The following is a 15,888-nucleotide window of genomic DNA, read 5'->3' as shown; positions in this document are numbered from 1 at the left end:
GGGCAGCCCTACGGGGCGTTCCCCTGGAAGACATATGCGAGGCAGCGTCATGGGCGTCACCGAGTACCTTCTCCAGGTTCTATCGAGTGAATGTTGCCACTCCCTACCCGTTGGCTGTGGTCCTGCTGCCCGACTCTGCTGCTTCCTCTCAGTAAAGTGAGTAAGTACTGGATTCCTCATGACTTTTCTGGTATGAGTCATCCAGTGCTTGAAAGCACCGCCTCTGGCGGTCAGTAAGGATGAAATAGAACGAAGTTCCGTATGTAACTACGGTTCTATGAATCCTGGATGACCGCCAGAGCGTTCTGTCACTCAGAATCCTTGTCTACTCACGAGAAGATTCTGTAGGAACAGATCCGCTGATGTCACCGGAAGATATAGGCTCTCCGGGGTCATCAGGGGATTACAAGTGACTTTGTTGGTATAAACACTCGACCTGCGCATGCGCGAGATGTATCATTCAGTGCTTGAAAGCACGGCCTCTGGCGGTCATCCAGGATTCATAGAACCGTAGTTACATACGTAACTTTCGTTATCGGGACTTCACCAGCCCCTCTTTTTCCACCTGTTCATATCTCCATTCACCTCCCCCCTTTTCTGTGGCACAGTACCTAATCCAGGAAAGACGCATCTGCTGACACTTTAATGTCTTTGTTTGGATCAAACAGGGCCAACACATGACCCACTTTAAGCTGCAAAAGGCTTTATTTTGGTCCATCCCACAAAACAAGTGGTTCTTTTTTGAGAGGAAACTGTGGAATAAACTTTCCAGCTCATGATCGTTTCATGAGGGGCTTTCATACTGCTCTAACATTGGCAGGTTCTGGTTTTACTCTCATTTCAGGGATGATGTGGCCCAGAAATGTAACGTCTCTTTGTGACAAAAATAATTTTTCTGTCCATTATTTTCTAATTTTCTGTAAGAGTTATGCACGCATTTACTGCCTTTGTGAAGACTTGATGAAGGTGAGTGTCATGTTTTTCCTGCGAGAACCCCCTAACCAGGACATCATTCATATAGCAAACTACACCCTCTGATTGATTCTGTTTATCTTGTGTTTGTATTGTGACCTTGAGTTTCCCGAAAGGCACCTCGAAATAAAAGGTATTATTATCATTAAACCCTCAGTCATTTCTGTCGTTGTTCTGCTCTGGAATGGTTTGGGTGCTCCTTCACCTTTATTTAACGACCAGTACCAAACGGTCTGCTTCCTGACCTTAAACACCCCACAGTATATCATGGAGAAAGTACCTAACTATTGTAAGCTTAAAGGCCAGTTCATGCTTTCTGCTCTGGGGTAGCTAGGCCTCGTGCTGTGAAGCCCGAGAGCATCTGCACCAGCCCATCTCAGTCAGCAACAACTTTCCATCACAGAATGTATGAATTGTTAGTGTGGACGCTGCTCATGCACAAGGAAAACAACATAGATGCTTCTGTATGGGACCACCATTTATGCACTTCAGGAGTGGGATAGAAATCTTTGGTTTTCTTAATATGGCAGTTTTAATGAATGCCAGGGCTATTCATATACTGGGAGTTATTGTCACCATCATGCTTGGCTGTGGTGTTTGTTTGGTTTCTGGATCTTAGCAGGTTTTCCAGGAAGCCCAGGGCAAAGTCTGGTTCAGCTCCTTTGCTCTCACCTGTTTCTCATCTGTGCTCGTCGAGACTCCTTCTTAAGGGTCAGCAGGAGCGAGCAGTCTTCAGCAGATTGTTCTCACTGCTACAGGGGTAATCTGGCCCACTTCTGTGCTCCTCTCAGGGTAAAATCCTGTGTGCAGTTACCCTGTCCTCCTGTGTTCCCAGTGGCTGTTCCTCCATTGCTCGCCTCACTCTTGATTTCCAAGCTAAAGGATTTGGCTCTCCACTGTGGATTTCGAGACACCTGCCTGCTCACTACCCACCTGCTCGCCCCATTGACTCAGTACTTTCTGCACCACAGCCAGCACCCTCAGTTGAACAGCAACACAACATGAAGCTTATTCTCACTGATACTCCTCTCCGTTTCACCGATGTGCTGTCTAAAGCCCTATTCGGACGGGACTAGTTTAATGGGGGGACCTGGGGTAAAGTAATAATAACCGGGAAATCTAGTCCCGTCCGAACGTGCCATGTCAGTAAAGATAGCGGAGTATGTCGGTAAACTTTGCCGAGAATTCTACCTCCTGTGAAACGGTCCGGAGTATCTACCATAGGTAATACTAATCCCGTGCGAATGCGACCTTCGGTAATAAGTACGGAATATGTCATCACATCCTTTTAAAGAGAGAAACAATTAGGTGGGTCTGTTTGCAAACATTGAGGTTCTGGATGAAGCGGTGCTTGCAAGCACGCATGGTCGGCGCCATGTCCGTTTACAGATGGGGTTTACGGAAGTGAAATGAAGACGTGCATAGCATCCAGGATGTGACGGTTGTGCGTAACCAACAACTCCTCCCATGTTAGATGAATATTACAGGGATTTCTTGTCCCGTCCGAATTGGTCATTTCTTCTCCCTGGCGTCGTCTGGTTAACCAACATTACCATACGTCCCCCCATTGAACTAGTCCCGTCCGAATAGGGCTTTACACATGCAGGAAACTATATCACAGACCAACACACACCCTAAGCAATGTGAATGCCATATCATGTCTGCCTGCTGTCTGCGTTTCTTTCTACAAACTTTTTTGCAGCAAAAACTAATAATTGTCCTTAAGAATAGTTAATTACTATCTAACTGAAAAAAATATATATATCCATTTTCAAATTAAAATGAAAAAAAACTAAAACTAATTCAATGAATGTGTATATTCATCAGTCTGCTTACTTTAGGAAACTGGGGAAATCTTCAGATACAGCGCCACAGCCAGGCCAGCGGCAGAGTCCACCTCCAAACAGAGCACTGGTCCCTTCAGAGCTGGTGCAGGAGACAGAAATGTCTTCAGCATTAACGTCATCAGTCAGTTCAAGTTTTCATCAGGACATACTGTCGGTCACACTGATTTTCTGCATGGCTACATGGAGACATCAATCAGTCAGACTACAGCCATAGCTTGACTGCTCAATTTAATTGGACCACCATCCTGTTCTAGTATACATGAATAGAAGCAGAATTGAGTTCTTGACTGAAATATGTCTGACACTGTGGACTGTGAGAACAGATTCAAAATGTTCCTCTGTGGGAGATCATGGTACCTGGAAGTCCAGCTGAATTCACTGCACAGACAGACAGAAAAATGTGTGAATGAGAGCAGCTTTATGGGGAATTCAGCTGGATTAATCAACACTTTACTGTTTTTACTGAAATATGCAGAGAGATGGACGTTTGGAGCATGGGCAGAGCACATAGACCCACCTGAGTCCAGTTGAACTCATACATTTAGGAGTGATTTAAACCCCTAATAAATCATCTGGGTGTTTTAGTCTGGGTTTGAGCAGCTCAGTTTTGCATGATTTCAATTGGATTAGCACCAGCTTTACACCGGAAACAAGCCGTGTGTGCTTTGCTGAACTGCTGCATGTGTGTAGGGTATCCACACCAGCAGCATCTTTGTTGTGGCACGGTAACTGCCTTAAAACAACACCCTGAAATTCACAGAGTTTTGTATTCAATGGCTTTGATGACTCGAAAAGGGAATAAATGAAAACTGCCGAGCTGTAACTTGAGAGCAGTAACCAACAGCTGCCAAAATGAACACCAAGTATACATCTGCTTTCTTTGATAGATACTTGTGTTTATACTTGTGTTGCAGTTTTACATATCCTGTGTATGTTTCGAGTGTTGTTTTTACCTCAGAAATCAATGCTACACTTTCACAAACCGCAACATGTGGGTGACAAACAGGGAAAATCTGATTGGATGTCAGGGAATTGGGCAGTAGGGGCATAGGCAGCTGCTGGGGTCGTGGCTGCCACTAACTGGTGCACAGGAGGTCAGTTAGTGGGACGCCTAGGGGCTTCCTTTCGGTGTACCTGACTGGTTTCCCCCAGTCTCTGTGTTTGTGTCGGAGGACATGCCATTGTGAGCTCCTGACATTTTCCTGGCACAGCTGCTTCTAGAAGTATCTTTAGAAAGTATCTGTAGACTGTTTCTGTCCAATCAAGCTCTCTGAGCTAATAACAACCATACAGTAGTCTCTTCTAAACCACCAACTTGTATTTTAGACCCAATCCCAACCAGACTGTTCAAGGAGGTTTTCCCCTTAATCAATACTTCCATATTGGATTTGATCAATCTGTCTTTGTTGACAGGATATGTACCTCAGCCTTTTAAGGTTGCTGTAATTAAACCTTTACTTAAAAAACCTACTCTTGATTCAGAAGTGTTAGCTAATTATCAACCTATATCCAATCTCCCTTTTATGTCTAAAGTTCTTGAAAAAAATAGTTGCAGCTCAGCTTTGTGATCAGGTTTAAAGAAAAAGAATTTTTAATGATGTTAATTTGTTTGGCTGCATGGTGGTGTGGGGGTTGGCACTGTTGCCTCACAGCAGGAGGTTCCTGGTTCTAATCCCAACTTGGTTCTTTGTCTCTGTGAAGTTTGCATGTTCAACCTGAGCATGTGTGGGTTCTCTATAGCCTCGTTTCCACTATACAGTCCGGTACGGGTTGGTTCGGAATGGTACGGGTCGGGTCTCTTTGGGGTCAGCTTGCGTTCCCACTGTACAAAGGGGACCCTCAGGGGTGGGCGGAGGGCGTAAATAGCAAATAACAGCAAATAACAAATAACATCCATAATTTGGAACCACCTCCAAGCTTCTTCAGCTTAATCCCACACGCGGTCCAGGTGACACCACTCTCTGACATTATTGCGGCAATCAGCTGGAAAACTTTTTGGTTTGGCACAGCGCCATCGAGCTCCCGCTGCACAGCCTCCTCACCAACAACGGAGAGCAGAGCCTGGAACCGGTCCTGTGTGCTGGGTACCCCAAGCTGTAGGGTTACAGACATGGGAACGGGTTCCATGGTAACGGGTTCCATGGGACCGGTACGCTTCCGTGGTAGTGGAAACACTGAAATAAGCGAACCGTTCCGACCCGACCCGTACCGGACTGCATAGTGGGAACACGCCATATGAGTAATACGGCTTCCTCCCACCATCCAAAAACATGCATGTTGGGTTAATTTGTGATTCTAAAGTGACCATAAGAGTGAATGTGAGTGTGCATGGATGTTTGCAGAATTTTTCTCTCTCTGGTCCTGTGATGGTCTGGCAGTTTACACAGGTGTACCCTGTCTTTTGCCCCGTGGTAGCTACGATACCCTCCGGCCCCCCCACGAACCTGAATTAGATTAAGTTGGTATAAAAAAAAGGATGGATGGATTGATGTTTTGTTTTAATGGGCTCACCATAACTTGTGCAGCTGGGATGTCATCATAGATTACAAATTTTTCACCAGCAATATCCCTGAGTGCACAGGAAGGTAACGTTACCAAATGTTGAGGGTGCAGTGAAGAACTAGCAGGTTAACATTCACATGCCTATATTTTCTGGAATAAGAGCTGTGGACGGATATTTGAGGTGGTGATAGCTGCTGTCAAGTAAGTCCGAAAGGTTTCCTTATAGTTACTATTGTCACATTTTGACACTTGAAAAAAAAAAAGTGACATCTAAACAATTAAAACGATGTTGTTATCGGAAAAATTGCAAGGAAACAATGTTCCATTGGTATTGATATGAAGTCTGATGACACTCATGGAGTAGTTTATTTGTCTAGTTGTTTTTTATGTGAACCAGCGTGAGCATCTTAAATTTTGAACTTGAACAGGTAAACAGGTTAATGCTCATCAATCAGAAGACATGACACCAGATTGTTGGAGCAAACATTCTAACCAATATCTACGATCTGATGTATGATACAATAGCAACTTGATTAAATTGCAAGTTCCAGGGTAAACCAGTTTTGATTGTGACCTTATGACACTGATCTTCTTCACCAAATAAAAAAGGTGAAACCATCGTCCTGTACAGCACACCTGCTGTCTGTTACCTCTGCTGCTAAGGAAATGTGGTGACACCATGATCCTGTGCTTTCCACAGGCATATGTGCTCCATCTTTAGTCTACCCATAGAAATGATTAAATTAGTGACAAAAACCCATCCAAGGGGAGCTGACAAGATGGAAAAGTCAATCCTACATGTCTAATGTTCCACTACAGAATCTGCATTATTTTAACCCAGTCATAAATATACCTTTAATCCCATTAAGTGGAAAAATTTCAGGTCTTGGTTGCAGCATATTTTTAGCCAATCCATTAATTAGACAGCAAATGATTTAGCTATTTCATGATCTATTAGTAATTTAATGTATTTGTCATTCAGTGTTAATGTGACACAGTTACCCTTCATGAAGGCTGGTCTCAAATGAAGTGTGCTTTGAATCAACTCCTTTCAGCGGAAGGAGGTGCAGATCTGGTCTTGGGGGCGAAGCGATGTGGGGTGACGTTGACTGGGAATGATGGCCTGTATCCACTTCTTCCTTGCAAACAGGCATTGCTCCGCTTCCTTCTGGATGCACTGGGGGAAGAAGAGGGTTGATGTAGGTTTATGATCTGAGGTAACATTGTGAAAGAAAAGACTGCATACTGCTGTTGCTCTACAACAAGAATAGTCTTAAAATCCTTAGAACTGAAATTATATCAAGAAACCTTTATATTCAGATAAGCAACCTTGTCAAAATACAGAATTTTAGCTTATCTAAACTTATCAGCAGAGAGAAAAAGTATTAATATTGTTGATGTAGAGCTGAAAAGAGTGAAATATCTGCATACTGTGATGTTGTCTGGAAGCAGTTTGGAAAACTTGACGCAGCACAGAGGGTCTCTTCTGCTTTTGCCTTATTGTGTCTTCCATACTGCTTCAACACTGGAAGAGAAATACACTGATGTCAGCTGATACTACATTTACTGTATACTGAGTGGAAAACTTCAATCTATACGAAGCAACACACATGCACATTCACACAGATTGTTGGCAGAATGTGGACTTTCATGAGAGGTGAAATGTCTTGAAGATCCAAGAAGAAGTCCAGTTGCTCTTATTCAAGCTCTTATGAGTCTCATATTCAGGTCACAAAAATATGAGAATTCTCATTTTCACATGATTCAACACCAATCCAAACATTGTTATGAATATCTTATTGTGTGTAATTTCAAACCATTCTAAAAACTTTCCACCAAATATGAACACCCTTTCCAATTCCTTGTGCACTTATGGTGTCAGAACCCATCTAGCATTGATTGTATAGGCTCTACATCTTTACATAGTCTGTCAAATGGTTTAATATCGAAACTCTGCAAGCTGATAACAGAAACAACATGTCATCTACAGTACTCTACTGATTATTATGGTTACAAATGAACATTAAAACCCATGCAGTCAAACAAATTGTAGACTTTATTGATGATCTTATAGAAATATGACTTCTCTAGAGTTTATTTTACTAGTATATCCTCCACCACATTACCTGCAAGAGCCCTAGGCCAGATATTTAATTTCAGCACTGTGGGAACAATAAACAGAAAAAAAAAGAAAAAAAAGCAGATGTTGAGGGGGACACTGTTGCTTCAGTCGTTTTACCATCATTCAGAGAGTTACTGTCCTCAGTGCTGTCCGCTGAAGTCTCTTCCAACTCTCACAGAATCTGAGCAGTGTTTTTCTTCGAAGAGACAAAAGTTTGCCTTCAGACCCAGCACTACCAACACATTATTCAGAGAAACTCTAACTCTGCTGTCTTCTTTTTAACTTTAAAAGTTGTCCATATTTGCTAACATCTTTATGAGTCCAGCCAGGGGCGCCGATTTATGTTTCTGCTGGTGGGTGCTCGTTAAGTGCTCACTTGCATGACTCGTTGCTATTTTGATGCGCGCGCACCCGCACACGCTCTCTTTCACAAACACCCACAGTCTACACACTGGTGATGCATACGAGAAGTTAATGTCCATGTAACCTAACGCAAAAGGCTCCGATGAAGATAAAGGAAAAACAAAATCCACAATCCAACGGTGCAAACCTCACAAAATACTGAGTGGTCTATCCATGGGTATGTACCTTTCCAGCCAGCTTGAAAAGACCTTTTTTCAGCCTAATATCTGCACAGCTACTGTCCTCAGTCGTTGACACGGTAGAGTTCTCACTGGAGGACGTGTCGGGTGACGGGTCGGTGGATATTTTTGTGACAAATTTTTCCATTTTGTTAGCCAAATCAACCACTATGCTAGTTTAACAACAAGTTGGCATCCAGCCTTTTTGGTGGTTTATCTGACATCACAATGCAATGCGTTAGGGTTAAGCCTGATTTATGGTCGTCTACGGAGAGCAAGACCCCTCTCCGTCGATGGAGACCCTCCCAGAGATGCTCTCCGTCGCTTGCGTGCGTCGGCCAAAATCCTATCTATCCATTGAGGCAACGAAGACTCGCGGAGACTGCAAGGGTTGTGATTGGACGGCTAACAACATCATTTCCGGAATCACTTTTCCGGTTTAGCCACCTTCCTCTCAGAACAACAACACTGCCATCTTTGAAAGAGTTTACTGTGTGCTGGTCAACATTTGGTCAAAATTATTTGCATTTCAATTCAATTCAATTCATTTTTATTTATATAGCGCCAAATACAACAAAGGTCATCTCAAGGCACTTAGATAGTAAGTCCAATTCAAGCCAATTGGAATTCAATTAATTAATAATATTTCAATATCAACAAGCTCCAACTCCAACAACAGTCTTTCTCTCTCGGTCGCCATCGTTCACTGTGAGTAGTGGAACGGAGCCGGAAGGGGAACAATCAATCAACCACTTTCACGATAGACGTCGTGAGATTAGGTCGTCTAACGTAGCGCCGCCTACTGATCGGGAGGTGAACTGCCTTGGGTATCCGACATCCCGACGGAGAACTTCGAAAGGTTTCGTGACCACGGAGTCGGATTGACGGATAGCGACGGAGAAGCATACCAAGGCCTTTAACGTTAGCGGAGTGGTCACTAGCAAATCAATGACAAGTGTAGGCTGCTTAGCACACGTGGGTACTCGTGAATCTCCGTGGGTGTTCCGGCCCCGAAGCACCGACAGCATCGGCGCCTGTGAGTCCAGCACTGTTTTCTCTGTTGTCTCTCTTGATCAAACCATTATGAAACATCTTTGTTAAAATTACTCACACTGCCCTTGATATCACTTGAGACAGTTTACTTATTTAATCAAAAACTGCAGTAACAACTCTCGTCTCCTGTTTGCTACAGTAAACAGATTAACAAACCCTCCAGTTTCTCTGCCTTTAGAACTCATTTCTACATCTAAGTGTAATGAGTTTGCAATATTCTTCAATGGCAAAGTTCAAGGCATTAAAAATGCAATAATTTCCACAACACAAATAACTACTCTGCAGCCAGCTAGACACCTAGAGCTGACACATTTCACACCTGTTACTGACAAAACAATCGAAGAGACCATCTGCAGTCTGAGTTCATCAACGTGCTGCCTTGATGAGTTGCCCACTAGATTCCTAAAGTCTGTGCTGAGCAGTTTGTTACCACAACTTGCTCATCTAGTCAACATCTCACTCCAGACTGGAACATTTCCAAAGGCCTCAAAAACCGCTGTCATTAAGCCTCTTCTAAAGAAGAGCAATCTTGATGCCACAGTACTGAACAACTACCGGCCCATATCAAACCTGCCATTCTGAGGCAAAGTCCTAGAAAAAAAGTTTTAGACCAGCTTACTAACCTGTGGGGTTCCCCAGGGGTCAATCCTGGGACCCGTATTGTTGAATCTGTACATGCTTCCACTAGGCCAGCTAATACGCAGCTATAAGGTGTCCCACCACAACTATGCAGATGACACTCAGATCTACGTGTCACTGACGGCAGGAGAACACGGGCCTGTAGATACACTGTGTCGCTGCATCGAACAGATCAGTGTGTGGATGCAAAACTATTTCCTCCAGCTAAACTCAGACAAAACTGAAATCATTGTCTGTGGCCCACAGAAACAAAGAGAAAGTGTTATCAGTCACCTTGAGACTCTCTCTCTAAAACCTAACTATCAAGTTAGAAATCTCGGGGTAATATTGGACAGACCTGAACTTTAACAGCCACATTAAATCTGTAACATCAGCAGCTTTTTACCATCTAAAAAACATTGGCAGAATCAAAGGAATAGTGTCTAAACCAGACTTAGAGAGACTGATCCATGCGTTTGTCTCCAGCAGGTTAGACTGCTGTAACGGCCTGCTCACTGGGCTCTAAACGGGCTGTAAGACAGCTGCAGTACATCCAGAACGCTGCTGCTCGAGTCCTGACTAGAACCAGGAAATACGACCATATTAGTCCAGTGCTCAGGTCTCTGCACTGGCTTCCTGTCGCTCAGAGATTAGACTTTAAAACAGCTCTGCTTGTGTACAAGTCTCTTCATGGTCAAGCGCCAAAGTACATCTCTGACATGTTAGAGCCATATGAACCAACAGGGACTCTGAGAACCTCAGGGAGGGGTCTCCTGCCTCAGGGAGGGGTCTGCTGCTGGGGCCCAGAGTCAGGACTAAACAAGGTGAGGCTGCGTTTCAGTTTGATGCTCCTAACATCTGGAACAGCCTTCCAGAAGATGTGAGACAGGCCTCAGCTCTGACAATGTTTAAATCCAGGCTGAAAACAGTTCGGTTTAGCTGTGCATATGACACCTGAAAGTGTTTTATCTGCACTCTTCACTTTTAATTTAATTAATTAACGATTATTTTTTATGATTTTTGGAATTATTTTATTTGCCTTCTTGTGATTTTATGTAGCTCTAAAGCACTTTGAATTGCCTTTTGTACAAATTATGCTCTACAAATAAACTGGCCTTGCCTTGCCTTTGCCTTCACTACCTATTTTCTTCTCCCTGCTATGTCACCTGACCGAGCTGCCAGACAAATAGACATTATGTACAGAGACAGGAGAAGCAGTATTTCTGAACTCAGGCTTAATCTTGCTGATACAACAGATCTCAGGGTTTTTTGATCAGAGTTTAAATGTCCAGAATGTTATGAAACCAATCAGAATCTTTTTTACAATTTTACAATTGTTTTTTCATGGAGGTCATTAGCCTTATTTAGATATTGGTTGTGCCTTGTAGGTGAAAAAGGATGTCCTCGTTAGCCTGTCGCTGTCCCTGCTCATAATTCAGACATACCAAACAGAAGAGATTCAGCCCTGCATTAATGAACTCTTACAAACACCAAGCCAGCATAGTGGAATCAGTTGAGTGACAGCTCACTATTGGTGTTAGGTATCTTTTAATTTATCTACACTGTTGCTTGTTTTTAATCATTTAAATGTCATCTTAATTATTTTATTTGTTTCTCTTTATGTTCTTTTATGTATTTTCAATGCTTCTTCCACTCCCTGCTGCAATTCTTTTATTTTATGTAAAGCACTTTGAATTGTTTTGTACATGAAATATGCTATACAAATAAACTTGACTTAACTTGACTCGACTTAGTGTGATGCCAACTCGATGTGGAGGAGGAATCATTTTGCCCCTGTTACTACCTCCCTTGCTGACTCAGAGGCATATCGGCGGTGGATCAGCTAAAAAACATCTAAAAAGCCAGCACAATTCTGGAAAAACATTCTTTGGACAGATGACACCAAAATCAACTACTACCAGAATGATGGCAAGAAAAAAGTATGGCAGATCGGCGCGGGCGGCCACCCGACCTAGAGCCAATGGCCACCACCCCATGGCCCCCAAGTGACCCCGCCCCACGCCACAAGACAGCTCCACCCGCCCCCCAAACTGCCAACCAGGCCAGACAGCAATAATCAACCCGGCCCCAAAGACCCACGCCGATCTGGCATGGGTTGTAGTGCTGGGCCTGGGCCCTGGTGTCTGGGCGCTGCCTTGCGCCCCGGGTGCCCTGCCTGTGCCTGGGGGCTCTGGGTTGAAGGTGGGTTGGTGCGGGTCCTAGTGCGGGTCCTAGTGCGGGTCCTGGTGTCGGAATGGTTGCTCTGGGATCTCTGATGTGTCTGCAGGTTTTTCTTTGTTAGGGTGGGGTGGCGTGCGGAGGGGTGTGGCGGTGCTTTTCCCCTGTTGGGGGCAGCTTGGGTGGGCCTGGGTGATGGTGGGAGGGGCCAGGAGGAGGAGTTGTCCTGCTGGTTCGGGGTCTGTGGTGGCTGGGGGGCTGCTGGACCCCGTATGTGCCGACTGCACCACACCCCAGCAGAGTTGGGGGAGGGATGCGTGTGCTGTGTCAGTGTGTGTGGATGTGTGTTTATCTATTTATTGCTATTATTATTTATCTATTTATTTATTTGTTTGTTTGTTTATTTATTTATTTGTCTTATCTGATTTATGGGGTGACTGGGTCTGGGTCTTGCTGTCCTCTCGCCTGCTTGTGCTGTTCCTGATTGGGGGGGACAGTTTTGGATTGTCTTCAGTTTTGTTTTACAGTTGTAGCAGCTAGTTGTCTGGTTTTTCATTGTTTTCTATGATTGTTTCTTCCTATTTCTGTTCCTTTCTTTTTCTTTTTCTTTGCTCCCCCTCTTTCCCAGTCCCCCCAGTCCGGTTCGGCACTATCACATGTTAAGTATTGTAACAAAAATAAATAAATAAATAAGCAGTTGATGGCCATTAAGTCACCATGGCCATCAACTGCTTACATTCATAAAGCTTCCCTTAGCAAAGCAAATGTGTTTGACATAAACGGTATTCAGATTACAATTCTGCTGCCATAATGCTGGACAGGACAAGGGAAAAAAAAAAAAAAAAAGAGTATGGAGAAGGTGTGCTCAGCTCATGATCCAAATCATCTGTAAAACACAGCGGAGGCGGTGTGATGGCTGCCAGTGGCACTGGGACACTAGTGTCTATTGATGATGTGACACAGGACAGAGCAGGTGAATGAATTCTGAGGTGTTCACAGACATACTGTCTGCTCAAATCCAGCTAAGTGCAGTCAGATTGATTGGGCGGTGTTTCATAATTACAGATGGACAATGACCCAAAACATACAGCCAAAGCAACCCAGGTCTTTATTAAAGCAAAGGAGTGGAATATTCTTGAATGGCCAAATCAGTCACCTGATCAGCATTTCACTTGTTGAAGACTAAACTTTGGATAGAAAGTCCCACCAACAAACAGCAACTGAAAGCCGCTGCAGTAAAGGCCTGGCAGAGCATTAAAAAGGAGGAAACCCAGCATCTGGTGATGTCCATGAGTTCAAGACTTCAGGCTGTCATTACCAGCAAAGGGTTTTCAACCAAGCATCAGTAATGAACATTTCATTTTCAGTCATTTAATTTGTCCAATTACTTTTGAGCCCCTGAAATGAAGGGATTGTGTTAAAAAAAATGTTTTAGTTCCTCACATTTTTATGCAGCTTTTTGTTCAACCCACTGAATTAAAGCTGAAAGTCTGTACTTCAACTGCATCTGAGTTGTTTAGTTTAAAATCATTGCGGTAATGTATAGAACCAAAATGATAAAAAAGTATTTTTTGTCCAAATATTTATGGACCTAACTGTATATGTGAACACAGTTCATATATGTGTGTGACTTCCTGCAAAAAGCAAAAGAGAAACTAAATGTGTCTGGGATTTTCTTTTGTTTTGTGGCATCTGTTTCATGATCAATTTAATAAATGTTAATATACATATAATTCAATAGAATTACACTTTTAAAGAGACTTTGCAACAAACTTCTTCCACTACTCCAAACCAGTATAATATTTCATATTTGCATTTAGGAAGTGGTAAAGTTTGTTCCTGCATTGTGTGATGTTACATATTGTGCACCTGACTTCCTGAGGCGTGTGGTGACACCACTTCCCTGGCAGACGGTGTACATGTTGCTCAGCCAAGTACAAAAAACAAAGGAGCTCTGCTCTCTGTGCATCACCATCTGTTTTCTACTGTCAACAGATTCAACTAGTATCTACACTCAAACACCAACCTTCAGTTAGGATTAAAAACAAGCGCAACTATTCTGTCCCCCTCCCAGTCCACATATCCACATATAGAGTGAAACACAAACCTTAACGTGTCCTAAACTATTCTTACTTTGTCATTTTTTTAACAAAAAAATTCATCTAAAAAAAGTCAAATCTATTCATTTAGCAAATTCATAACAGTGAAAGTCAGCCAATAACAATGTATTGAGACTTAATAAAATATTAAGATAATATCAGTAAAATAAACAGAAACAAAAGAGAAATAGAAAAGTAGATACAAGCACAGGAAGATACAAATGCACATGATCTTAGAGGAACTGGATGACCACAGTGCTCTTACAGGGGTGTGGACATTGAGAAGATCAGACAAATAAGATGGTGCCAATCCATTCAAACCAAAGAGTAGGCAATAAAATGTTAAAATCAATCCAGAAAACGGGCAGGGAGACAGTGGAGAGATGCCAAGACCTGCGTCCTGTGTTCAAGCTTTGTTGAAGACTGATTTAGACCGATGTACAGTGCATTGCAGAGGGGATTCGATTTTCCAAACCAAATGACTTCAGTTTTATTTTCATTAAGATTGACCAAATGTACCTTATCCAGGTTTTAATTCACTCAGACAGTTTAGCAACACTTGTAGAAGATTACTGCTGTCTAACCTGGTCGGCAGATACACCTGGATATCATCAGCAAAGCAGTGGAAAGGAAAATTGTGTTTTCCTGAAGATAACTCCCATAGGCAACATATACAGACTGAAAAGGACTAGACATAAATTAACCCTTGGGGTACTCAACAGTTGAGAGGGGCAGTAGAAGAAGAACAACCTTGTAAAATGAGCAGAGAAACTTCTCAGTCTGGTATCATTTGAACCACAACAGAACTGAATCTTTGCTAATGACCCACTGCTTTTGAAAGCAGATTATCCCAATCCACTGTATCAAAGGCTGCAGAAAGGTCTAAAATACTAGAACAACACTGAATCACCAGTTAAAAGGAGATCATGAAAAACTCTAAGAACAGCTGTTTCAGTACTGTGACCAGATTTAAAAACACGAGTGTCCAAGAACATCTGCAGTTGGTTAAACTTTCTGAAAATATTTTGGACAAATGGTCATTTTGAAATTGGCCAATTGAACAGTTGGATTGAGATTTTTCTATTTAATGAGAGGCTACACTACAGCATGTTTAAAAGCAGCTGGGACACAATCTGATGATAAGACTCACCAATCAAAAAAGAATATCCTGTGACAAACTTCCTTAAAGATGTGAGAAGGAACACTGTCTTGAGGGGAATTTGCAGGTCTGATCTAATGAAGTGCCCTCTGTAACAAGGAAAGCATCACAGGCTCAAAGTGTTCAAAAACAGCTTAACATGGAGAAGGAGAAGAAGGATCTGCACCTGCCTGCATAAAAGAAGGCCTCAGAGCAGAAAATAAAAGGTTTCACATAGTGCAGGAGAGGCCACCACATAACCAGTGTCACATGGATTAGCAATTGAATAAAAAATGAACTTGAGGCCTGTCGCTGTTGTTGGAAGCAGCAGCATCAGAGGCATAGACTCAAAGAAACTGAACAAGCTGATAAAGAAAGCTGGCTCTGTGCTGCACAAATGAATGAACATAAAGAACGTCACTGGTCATCCTCTACATAACATAGTGATGAAAGTGTTTTTAGGAAGAGGTTTCTTCAGCTCAGCTGCAACACAGAGTGATACAGGTCATTCCTGCAAGCGGCAAGAACTATACACGACAGTTTTATAATGATTGTTGTCGTCACCTAGGGCAGATGCATGAGTTTTTCTAGGTATTAGAAAAAGACAGGATGTCTTGCACAGCACTGGCACATTTTTTTGACTCAGGCTAAGGTTGAAGAGGTGATAGAGAATCCCACGGAGCCATTTCACAGAGGTGTAACAGGGAGGATATGGGTACAGGTAGGGTGTGAAGTCTGTGCTGCTGGAGGCAGGGATGGAGCATGCTGAGTGCTGATC

At 43.0% G+C, this 15,888-nt stretch overlaps 1 protein-coding gene across 3 annotated transcripts in view; it reads right to left on the bottom strand.

Moving 5' to 3' along the window:
- Window positions 1–15,888, bottom strand: part of LOC142390069 (forkhead box protein P1-B-like) — a 58,426-nt gene that overhangs the window by 31,733 nt on the left and 10,805 nt on the right. The window contains exons 3-5 of one of the 3 annotated variants that reach the window (XM_075475425.1): window positions 6,753–6,846; window positions 6,324–6,498; window positions 2,809–2,898 (exon numbers count right to left, since the gene is read on the bottom strand). In XM_075475425.1, the coding sequence (XP_075331540.1) occupies window positions 2,809–2,898; window positions 6,324–6,498; window positions 6,753–6,834 (347 nt within the window). In that variant the 5' untranslated portion in view covers window positions 6,835–6,846. Of the gene's footprint in view, window positions 1–2,808; window positions 2,899–5,330; window positions 5,373–6,323; window positions 6,499–6,752; window positions 6,847–15,888 lie in introns of those variants that run through there. The other 2 variants (XM_075475427.1, XM_075475428.1) reach the window with 2 other exon arrangements.

The sequence above is a fragment of the Odontesthes bonariensis genome, chromosome 10, assembly GCF_027942865.1.
Source record: "Odontesthes bonariensis isolate fOdoBon6 chromosome 10, fOdoBon6.hap1, whole genome shotgun sequence".
NCBI classification, from domain to species: Eukaryota; Metazoa; Chordata; class Actinopteri; order Atheriniformes; family Atherinopsidae; genus Odontesthes; species Odontesthes bonariensis.
This window is presented reverse-complemented; position numbering and strand designations above follow the sequence as displayed.